This window comes from Poecilia reticulata, chromosome 1 (assembly GCF_904066995.2).
Source record: "Poecilia reticulata chromosome 1, P_reticulata-male-v2, whole genome shotgun sequence".
Classification (NCBI taxonomy): Eukaryota; Metazoa; Chordata; class Actinopteri; order Cyprinodontiformes; family Poeciliidae; genus Poecilia; species Poecilia reticulata.
This window is the reverse complement of record NC_088830.1, coordinates 12832644-12844411: the sequence shown is the minus strand read 5'-3', so window position 1 is coordinate 12844411 and position 11768 is coordinate 12832644. Positions and strand designations below refer to the sequence as shown.

Genomic DNA, 11768 nt, shown 5'->3' with positions numbered 1-11768 from the left:
CAATAGAGCCATCATGTGGTGTTGAAAGAATCAAATGGCTGAAAACATCTGAGAGGAAACTGTGAAGTCTCCACAGTTCCAACAAAAGAGCCAAGCGACCGTCGGAAATCGATCCGAATGTGACGAACAGTTGAGCCGAGGCACATGACCGTGTGGCCTCTGCTCCACGTCATGGACACCAACATTTAACAACAAACAATAAACAAAATCATCTCAACGAAGCCAATATTTTATTATACTTTGTGTACATTTATTTCTATTAGACTTGTTCAAGTAAAGCAGTCAGTCTCGCGGCCGCAGTTTGTCATCGTACTCTTTGTTTTTTTGTTGTTTTTTTACAGGAAGTTATTTTCCTCTTTCACTTTTCGTCATGGAGCCCGAGTGATCCGTAGCCGTTCATCAGCGCCAGTTTCAGGTGACTGTTTGGAGTCGGCTCCTCCTTCTGGACGCTGCTTTTGGTTGCGAACATCTGGCTGATCTCCAGGAAGGTTTTGTTCTTGGTCTCAGGAATGACCCAGATGGTGTAGGCAGCCACGCCCCAGCAGATCGTGCAGAAGATCAGGTAGCAGTACGGGCCCGTTGCGTCCTAACGAGGGGACAACGCAAAGTAATCCAAAAGGGTACAGAAGCTGACTTTAAATAATGTAGCAATTTTTGCTTAGCTAATTTTTCAAAAATGTGTTTGATAGTCATTTTTAGATGTTCAAACCAGGTTTGTGTTGCATGACATCGCATCAATTTTGTCAACCTAAATGACATTTGGAAATTATAAGTTTACAGTAAAAACAAACAAACAAAAAGTACAACCAGGAAGGTTAGGATCTATGAATCAACAGAAAGTTAAAAACCTGCTCTTTGGAGACCCACAAAAACAAATCCGTCTATCCATCCACCCACCCAATTCTTCTGGATCTGAAGGAGTTCGTTGGCCAGAGGAGATTTATGGTCCCCACTTCAGCCGAGTCCTTTTGATGCACGGGAGCAGCTCACTTACTCGAAGCTGTCTTTCAGAACAACCTCATTTCTGTCACTTTTAAAGTGACTGATTAACTTTGTGTTGGTCAGGAAAGTATTTATGTCTCTCAGCTGTAGGTCATGGTCGGAGCAGAGACGGATCGGTGAAGGCAAAGGCCTTCGTTACTACAAATGAGGCCCTAATCTGCACCTTTCACTCCATCCTACCAAGACACAGAGACTCTTGAACTCTTCTTCTGGTTGAGAAAAACATATAAGCACCAGTGGACTGTGATATTCTCGGTTTAGGTGGTCTGACATCGTTTGCAGATGAGCTGTGCTTTCTCCACTTTTTGATGAACAGAGCCGAGTGAGATGTTAAAAGCTTCATGTTTTAAACTTGAAAATTTCTGCCTTAAATTTCTCCACATCTTTCTCCCTAACCTGTCTTTGCTCCTACTCGGTCTTCATGATGCTGTTTGTTCACTGATGTTCTCTAACAAACCTCTGAGGCTTTCACGGAAACAGTCGGATGCCACGTGTTTCAGATATGAACATATTTCTAAAAAATTACATAGATCTGTCTCCTTCCAGTTCACTAAAAGTGCTAATTTGTGTTCATCTTTCACGTAAAATCCCAGTACAATGCACAGAAGTTTCTGGTTCTTGAATAACAAGTTCTGTATATACATACATAAAAAAAAAACACAACAGACCATTCTGGCTAACAATAAGTCATCTGAATCTTGTCCTCCGGAATAGAGAAGTTTCAAACCATGACTGGATCCGAGGAGAACTGAAAGACCTTTGCATTGTTAAAGTTCAGACTCGGTTTCTGACCTCGAGGAAGGGAAAGACGAAGCCGATGGTGAAGTTGGACAGCCAGTTGAGGCAGCCGGCCACGGTGTAGGCGGACGGTCGGTGCGACTGCTTGAAGAGCTCGGCTGTGATCAGGAATGGAACGCCGGCTGGAAAGACAAGACGAAAAAAGTGGCCGTGTTAAAGTAAAAACCAGAACTGCTGTGTCTTTTTGGTGAAATTTATAGGCTCGATCCGACAGAGCATCCAGTCATCGCACAAATCCAGTTTAATTACCCGGTGCTGTTATGAAATTAACACCAGCAACTTCATTCATCAAGTAGTTTATCGATATTCCCTCTCTGGCCTGTCTACTAGCCTTCGCTCAAAATTAATAAATGGTAACAAAAGCCAAAGTGCTATTAAGTTACACCCATGTATTTCATTTAGTGTCTGCTATTGCAGGCAGGAAGATGGCCGACATCGTCTAGAAGAGGCGGGCAGTAAGTGTGAAAAGACGGCAGCGTTAGCCGGGACGTCTACAAGTGTCTGGGTGACATCAGAGGGTGGCTCTGCTTTAAACATTTCTCATTGTTAGATTGTGCCTTAGCCAAAGCTCTAATGATCATCTTCCAGAATGATGTCCTCATTATCTGTGGCTGCTAACAGCAGACAGAGAGGTTTAGTACTGTCAGATGAATAACTATGGGCCATCATTTGTCAACATGCTCTACGTGAGAGCAAGGTTTCCTCCGAAAGAAACCGTATTCATCACAGGGAAGCTTGTGAACAATGAGCCATTAAAGGTCTAATTGCAGGAACAGAGATCCTCCTTCTTGTTCTGGGGTATAGATTTTTGCCGCGTTGATGAATGACGCTACGTACACCAGATTTGGCCCGATTCATCATCCTCACGGGTCCGCTTGATGTGGTGGTAAACTAACGCCTCGTAATTCTCTTCCCTCGTCTCATCTAAATGGCTACAGGAATGGATGTAGTGTGGCAGCGCAGATTTCCTAATTTACAAGAGTAATGAAATACAATATCTCTTCATGCTCTCGCAGGGAGGAGGCGGGGAGCGGAGGCTGAGCTCCTGCTGTTCCTCAAGCTTCCAGTAGGGAGCAGTGTCACCTTAAACTCAAGGGCTGCCTCTGCTGACGGAGAGGGTTCAGATTGAGGTCTGGGAGTGTTTTCTCCTTCTCCTGTGAAGTAAAAATCGGAGGATATGATGGAGTTTTGATATTACCTGGGCCTATGCAGAAGCCAGCGATGATCCCCACAACGCAGCCCACACTGATGTAGCTCATGAAGGGAAACTGCGCCTGCAAAGCCACGGAAATTTGCGCACTTTCTAATGACTATCCATTTAATTGCACTCAATCATTTTGATTATAAGATACCAGAAACATAATTTGTACCATGTGGTGCTCCTTGACATTTACTTAATATGACACATAATTACCTTCTTGCTTGTATCGTTATTGTTTACAGGCACAAACAAGACAGGGGAAGAGGCAAATTATAGATATCTCAACTTACTGACTCCAATATTCCTGTTTAGTGAAGAGCACACAGGTTTTTTTAAGACGCAGTCACTGCAGACGTACCTGGAGGAGGACGGACACGGTGATTCCCGCACAGCAGAGACCCATGAAGAGGAACCCACCGATAATCAGAGGTCGTCTGCCCACACGCTCGATGGTGAAACACTAAACAATGTAAGAGGAGGTGGTGAGTGGCTGCAACTGTAGACAAATACAACGTGCAGAAACATTTCCACCATTCATCTTCTGTGTTTTAATGTCCGCATTAGTGTGCAAAAGTCTTGAGTTAACTCTTGAATTTCTCTGTGTTTACTTTTAAGAAGTCAATTTTTTTACGGTGGCACTGATGATCTTTTCTTAACGTTTTGGAAAAATAAGGCATTTAAAGCCTTTTCTTTGGACTTTGGCTGCTCTTTTCCATTCATTTTCTACAGCATCAGACCATTTTCAGAAGAATGTCATTTATTCTCTAAACTGTGGCTCACCTAGACTTATTCAGCCACAAAAATAAACGTTTAGACATTTTACCAGCAATTACAGCTCGGTTTGTCTCAACTTCTTCCACCTTATCCGTTTTAAATAAAGAATAAAACAAAGTTTGATTGTCTGAAAAATAACATTTTAACAACAAAACGGGATTTGAAAGAGCTATTAGATGAAATCAATAGACGATAATCAGACCCACTCCATATCTGTTGACTCTCAGTTGAGTAACAGTTTTTAAACCTTGTTGTTGAACCTGTATAGTACAATAATAACAAACTAAAATCAATCTGCAGTTAATTAACAGGGTTTCATGTCAGCTGACAGTCTAAGAGACGCTGCTCATTGCTTTCTTTCATCTTGCAGTATTGGTGGGTGGTGCTTCTTTAGTTTCCTCATCACGACTGTCATTGGGTTTTTATTCATCATTTGTCTTTAGTGTAATCAGAACAAAGTGGATTAACCTTCTTTCAGCCAGCTGACTTGCAGTGTGCAGAAACACGTGGACAACGTCACATTATTCTACATTCCAAATGGCCGGAGAAAAACTCTGTCACTCCTTCACCTTTTATGGCATCTAGTTAAACGTTTTTGAAACAATGAAATGATACAATTGAAGATTTTAGCAGTTTTTAAGCACTAGAAAACACTGGCACCAGTAACTCCATCCTGCTTTATCTGGATCTGGATCCAACACTGAGATCAGATCAGATCATAAAACTGAGACTTTTTGCTACAGAAAAAAAAAACAAAAGAACAATGAAGAAGACATTACTAACAAAAACACAATGAAAGGTATTAAAAACACAATTTTAAAGCATTTTCTAGTGGAGTTTAAATCAAGCTAATGTCTGTACACTTGATGAAGAATTATTTGAAATAATCTGCGGTTCAATAAAGCCGATCACAAACCGATAAACGCCGCATCAAAACGTCCGCTCACCCCCAGCATCCCAGCGAGGACCTCTATGGCTCCAGTTCCCACCGTCGTGTACTGAATGTGAGGTTCTGGGATTCCCGCATTCCTGAATATTTCATTTGTGTAGAACCAGATCTGAAATTCAGAAAAAAAAAAAAGTTTATCAGAATGAATCCGACGGATTAGAAACTCAGAATTAGATTATCTCGTTTTCTAAGGAGCCAAAACTCCCGTCTTGTTATTTTGCGCTTTCGCTTGATTCATTATGCCGATCGCTTTCATTAGTCCCACCATCACTTATGTGTTTGAGGTTCTGCGTTTCATGAGCATGGATTGCTGACAAGTGCTCCCCTTGAAATTAATTTGTGCGTTCTCATCAATCACATTTTACCGGAGCGGCATCCATCATTGATGAGGTGAGGACAGAAATGTGATCGGCGCAGTTCAACCCCTGTCTCGTTGATTTAGTAACCAAACACATCGCATTTCATCAACATAACAACTTTGAAAACATGCAGACACGTGTGTCTGGTTACAGTGAAATAACATTTCCTCATGTGCTTTTTAAAGAAAACGTCATGTGGTTCATTTGCAAAATCTTTTTTTTTTTTTTTCCCCAGCTATTCTTTTGTATGTTTATTCCTGACGGGTTCCGCACCATTTTGCTGTTGATGATCCGATTTGGGTCAAGTTCAGAAAAAGTTCAAATCTGTGTTTGTTGTTGCATGTCATATTTTTATGACAAATGCATGTCATAAAATGTATGACATGCATCTATTTTACTGTTTTATCTCCAAATATGATCCAAATATAATCCAGTGCAACAAACGACCACAACTTTAGTAAATAAAGTTGTTGAGAAATTCCTGGTAAATTCACACGTCTGGGCAAAGAGATCATTCATCAGAAAAGCTGCCAAATTGTCCATCAAAATTTTGGTCTGAGGTCAAAATCAAACTTTTCTGCAACTTCCTACAATAATGGCCTTTGTTACCATAAAGAAAATATACAATTGCCACATCTTTTATGCCAAAAGATGTTTTAAGATAATAATAAAAAAAACATTTGGCACAAAATGACTCAGGCCATTATTTTAGGAAGGTAGCAAAAATGATTTTTAGGCAGAAAATGAACAGCCTTAGCAAATCCCCACAACCCTAAAACCTCATGGTGGCAGCATCATGCTGTGATGACGCTTAACAGGGGCAGTGTTAGGGGTCAGAGGTCATTACAGGGCAATCATAGAGGAAGATCTGCTTCAGACAAGAGCAGCTGTTCAACTTGCAGCTGGGGAACCACGCCTCAAACCAGCCAGAGCTACAACTTAGTGGTTCACAGTATATCTATGCATCAAGACCAAAACTTAATGGAGGATATGTGGTGATACCTGAAAACTCTCCAGCCTGGCTGACTGATGTGACTTATTTCAGTGTTGAGATGTGAAAAGCTGGTAGAGACAAACCCCAGCGGACCTCGTCCAGATTTATGCAACTGTTGGCTGAAGTGTTGGGTTCATTCGGATTTAACTTTGAGAAATGTTCTGCCGTTTGCTTTTTGCTTTCTGTTCATTTAGCATTTTTAACTGAGGCCTGAAGAGTCTGAAATGAAGCTCTTGATAAGCAGCAGTAACTCCCACTATTTCCATCCCAGCATTGTGTTAGCATGAACCTGTATGCTCCAGAAAATGCTAACATTTTTCTGAGTGATGCTGATTTTAATGATCAATGGGTCTAATTCAACATTTCAAATATTTTAAAGTTACATTCATTCCCAGTCCGGTTCCACGCAATGAGTAAGATAGGCTGATAGTTTCCGTCCTAACTTTAGATAAGAGCAGATAATAAATCATTAACTGAAATACATGTTTTCAGAGTTTTAGCCTGGTGTTTTTAATCTGCGTTTGTGAAGCCTTGCAGAGTTCCTGCGTGGAGCAGCTGGGACCGAGCGGCCCAGCAGGAGGCCCCCGCCCTGCTGGGAAACGATGCCACCGTGAGCCAGCACGCCTGGAGCTCCCATCCACACGAAGCAATGAGCACAAAGATGGGCTCCACTTTGGGCGGACCTTGTTAGGTGAGGTTGCAGTGAGAAAGATAATGAGGCGTGATCGTGTCGCCCTCAGCTTAGTTATTCGGCGGGTGTAGTAGTACTGTGCGACTCTGTGATGTATGGACAGAAGGAAGGAGCCCAGCTGGGATCCGCAGCAGTATTGAGTTCTCGTTTTGTTTTTGTTTTTTTGCGTGAAGCGCACAGAGCGCTGCACTTCATCCAAAATGAAAACAAAAAACACAACGGAGCCGCTGCTCTGTTCCCCACTCACTGCATCGATCCCAGACAGCTGCATCCCGATGTTGACCACCACGATGGTGAGGACCTGCCAGCGGACGGAGCGGTCCATGAGCAGACGGCGGACAGAGAGGGTCTTGATGGAGGAGAGCGACCGCTGTTCCTCCTGCATCTCCTCCACCTCGGCCTGGATGTTTCCTTTTTTGCGGAAACACTTGAGGGCTGGAGAACAGACGCAGCTTCTGAGTTTTACAGCACACGAAACTGAAACGACAGAGAAAAGAAGTGCCGTCTCTGACCTGAAACGGTCGCGTGGACATTTCCTTTCTCGATCAGCAGGTACCGTGGACTCTCTGGAAACCATGGCAACAGCATCAGCTGGACCAAAGTAGGAAACAATACGAGGGAGAGGAGCAGCGGCCAATGTTCTTCCTGTGTGAAGAAACGCCAAAAAACAAAAACAAAAAACTTTTTGCTAAGTTTTTTTAACTATACTGTTGTTTCCGTAAGAAATACATAAAAATTAAACACACTGACAAATGAAAAAAAGACTTTTTTCCATGCAGCTACTCAATAACTGCTCACATTAGGGCTCAGATTGAAAGGTCTGAAAGCATAAACCAATATTTTTGCTTGGCCACATGTTGTAAAACTCCCCAGGGACGAGCTCAAACTTGAACATTATCTAATTATAGATCCGTTTGTTTACATGCTTCACCAAGCAACTTAAGCACATTTTTAAGTGATATGTAAACACGCAAGCCCACATACTTGTTTGTTTCAGTGGTGTGAATTCATTATCTGGATGGGTTTGTTTAGCTTTTCCTGTCATTTGCAAAGTTCGGAATTTCTTCAAGTAAGTTTCAAGAAAACTAACGACAAATTTATTCTTTTATTTGCCGGATCTGGAGGGCCGGAGTTCTGCGACCTTTAGATAGGTTTCTACTTCAACACACCAGAGTCTATTAATGGGCTATTAGCAGGACTCTGGAGAACCTGACTGCCAACAGAGGAGGTGATTCAGGTGTGTTGGACATGTAGAAGCTACGGAACACCGGGTTTGATTGTTTTTAATCCCAGTTTTTAAAACGTTCCGATAGGAATAAGAATATTAGGAAAAAGAATAACAAGGCAGGCTGACTCAGACACAGTGCACAACATTTGGTACCTTTCCCAACAGCTCAGAGAGCCCAAGAATCTGAGCACTGAAGACTCCCAGACAGATGTGGATGCTGGGAACAAGGCCCAGAAACCCGCGTAGGTTCTTGGGGGCGATCTCTCCGAGGTACATCGGCACCACGCTGAGAGAGATCCCTGAAGAAAAAACAGAAAACATCGGATCGATGCGTCACACCATGTGCTCATGAAGAGAGCGATTTCTCAGGATTTCAAAAGTAGTGGCTTGTAGTCCGAAAAATACGGTAAATATCTTCTGTTTTTGATTGGGGTAGGCCTACCTGAATGGACCCCTGTGATGAAGCGTCCTGCGATGACCATGAAGGGATTCCTGAACCATCTGCTGAAGCCCATCAGAGACCCTCCGATGAACACCAGCACGGTGGACCGCACCAGAGTCCCTTTTCTGTTCAAACACATCACCCGTCACAGCTCATCGCTCGTAATTATTCAGAGGTCTTCAAAGACCGTCAGCGAAAGAAAGAGTCGTTTTTACAGGCAAAACAGGCAAGTAATCCATCCACATCCACTCTGACCTTCCATATTTAGTGACAAGTTTGCCCACCAGCAGAGCACCGGTCATCCCGCCGATGGCAAAGATGGACACAGTGAGGGAGTACAAGATTGTCAAGAAATGCTCGTCCGGGATCCAGTGATGTCGCTCGGTTAGCGTCTCGTTGTAGAAGGCTTTGATGTACTGGGGGAAGAGAAATCATTTTTAAAGCACTCCAAACAGCACTGAAGCAAAAGAATACACGGTTTAATAAAGAATCGAACACAAGTCTAATTCATTTCTGAAACAAAGCTGCCAAATTTGGGTGGAGCATAATGTGATGGGTAAAAAAAAAATAAAGTTCAAAATCTTTCACTCTTGTCTAAAATTTATTATGTCGCCCTCCAGCATTCCTCAGATTTTATTCAGTTTTAGCTGAAACTGCACTGAGGAGAAATGAAACTCAGTCTAGTTTTACTCCAGAGATTCAAACCATTTATGTGGCATCAATATGAACACAAGACAAATCAGCAGATCATTAGATAGAGGATATGTTATATAGCATAACATGTTTTCTGTTCAGTCCATAAAATAAGAAATGTGTCATAAGATGCACAATGACCTCTAATCGATATCAATACCAGCTTTTTTTCCTTTTTAAAGAAAGTCAGGATTTTAAATTAAAAGACGACATCATGATTCTCCAAGTTTAGCAGGGCGTTGTAAACTAGTCCTGCTTCGGAACGGGGTCATCCGCGTCCAAACAGGAATGTTCACAGCTTAGATGCAGCAAATCGGACGGAGAAGGAGCAGAACAGAACAAATGATGGATTAGGAGCTGAGGAGCATCAATGACACGCTGACGCAGCCACATGAGGAGCACGTTACAATCCGCGTTACGGAAGATGATCAAAACATTGTACTTTTATTTGATTACAGGGACGAGTTGTAATAGTGAAGCCAAGACCTTTGGTCAAAATCTTAAAAGTTTATGTATGGTTGAAAAAATGAAAACAAAAAGAGAAAAATTAAAGGAAGAATAAAGTCTGATTTGTGTAAAATTACAAAAAGGCTCTGTACACCATTGTTCGTCTTGCCAAAAGGAAGGCATACAGTTTTATACTGCAGAAACTCAAATCGTTTTTGTCTAGATTCTAGTTCAAAATAAGACACTTGAAATAAGACGAAAATAACTTACAAGTAACTTTTCAGCAAGAAATAAGAGCTTGTTTTAAGTTGATAATTCATTAGTATTGTTGAAAAAGCACTAATTCCACTGCCACTTTTTAAGCATGGTATAAATGAAGTCATTGTTAAGGAATTATTGATTAAAAACAAACTCATACCTTGCTGAAAAGTTACTTGTAATTTGTCTTATTTTAAGTAAGATATTTGCACTTGAAAGAATATTTTTTGCATTATAACATTTGAGGTCACCGTTTTCTCTTTCGTAGCCCTCAAAAAATATTTTATCCTGTTCCCTGCAAAAAATAAAAAATAAAAAAATGCAGCATTTAGCCAGTTTAATGACTGGATGTCCCCCACATCTTCCTCTGCTGCCAGTCCAAATCTGTAACACTGTTGAATTGCAGTCAGGGGCAGCATAAAGTCATCCTGATTGGCTGCACTTTTCAGGGCCTTGATAAACCACTAAATTAAAATCCACTGACTCAAAGATCCAGTGAAAGTTTTGAGTGTTGTGAGGACGATGCAGACGGTGGAGAAGCCCACCTCTGCAGGCGAGTTGACGACGGCCAAATTGAAGCCGTAGAGCAGGGAGCTGCCGAACGAGGCCAGGAAAGCCACCGCCAGCAGTGACCATGTGAGATGCTGCGGAGAGGAGAGCAAAGAAGCAAATGAGGAACAAAACAGACCCACTGTGACCTGTGCTGCACATTTTCCAACATGGAGAGAACTTTTACAGCATCATGTGGCTGCCAAACTAACATCTGACCTTTGCAATTATTAAACTGTGAACCAACAAAATTTTGTGTTATTTCCAAGATCACACAAACACTTGTGAGCTTAAAAAGTTTCTGTTTACGTCTCAATCACACTCAGCCTAAAAACATGACATGAAATCTTTTCTGAAGTTAAAACTTTTGCCCTCACAGAAGCAAAGGCCGCATGTGACGCTCTCTTTAGATTTTGAAAATAGACAAAAATAGGTCAAAATCTGCAAGATTCTAACTTTTTTCCAACTTCACATGTCCGTTCCTTCAGATGTTGCGGAATGACACTAGTATGAGTGTGAATGAGGGAAAAGTAGGCTGAGAGAACAAAAGCTGCTCAGTTCTTCAAATTAATCTAATTTGGCTCTAAATTGAGGAAGTTTCGAGCTCCGAATAGTTCAGAGGAGACAACGCTGAGCAGTCAGCATCAACCCAAGTAGGTTTTACTTTATCTAACATTCAACCTCTCGCCTCACGACTCCAGCCTTCCTCTCTGGTTGTGTTACATACAAGATGGTAGAACCTCTGTCACACAACAAACGACTTACTTTTTTTTTTTTGAGAAAATACGAGGTTAGAGGGACGAATAAGAGTGAACTCACCCCACTGATTTTTGCAGCATTTTCCTTTAACAACTCCTCTGCCATTTATGTCATGAATAATTCCTCCTCCGCTATAATCAGCTCGACGGAGACGAGGAGCAGCTCATCAAAGGGTCTCGTGAAAACTCCTCGCTCCGTGTCCCATTTGTAGATTCCTCCCATCGCTCATGTGGCGCAGAGGAGGCGCTTCCCGACGAAGGGCGGAATCGGCCGACTTATTATCAAACTCCTGATCCATTCCCAAACCAGCCGTGAATTGGTTCCACCGGATCCGGTCCATTAGAGATCACATGAGCCCTGTGGGTCATCCTGAAGAGCAACGCCAGCTGGTAACAAACAGCCAATGATGGAAAGGCTTGGCGTTTTTAATAAACATTTAAGGAGGAGAATCAGCAAGAAAAGATGCCGAAGAAACTGTCAAAAGTTAGCAAACGATGAACTCTGAGTCAGATTAAATTAAAGTGGGATGCTGTGTGAATTACCAGATAAGTCGATTCCACATAAAGTGTCATTATTATTCATTACAACATATGTGTATTACTGAATTAATCTGTTATGTTAAAG

General features: G+C 41.9%; 1 protein-coding gene across 1 annotated transcript; it reads right to left on the bottom strand.

The window, feature by feature from the left end:
* Positions 1-213: 213 nt before the first annotated feature.
* Positions 214-11355, bottom strand: slc2a15b (solute carrier family 2 member 15b). Its single transcript, XM_008409746.3, has 12 exons — positions 11205-11355; positions 10382-10480; positions 8694-8854; positions 8439-8563; positions 8150-8295; positions 7281-7413; positions 7016-7203; positions 4723-4833; positions 3360-3461; positions 2999-3074; positions 1795-1922; positions 214-586 (listed from the first exon to the last, which is right to left on the bottom strand). The coding sequence occupies exons 1-12, from the start codon at positions 11247-11249 to the stop codon at positions 359-361; spliced, it is 1542 nt and encodes a 513-aa protein (XP_008407968.1). The 5' UTR covers positions 11250-11355; the 3' UTR covers positions 214-358.
* Positions 11356-11768: the final 413 nt, after the last annotated feature.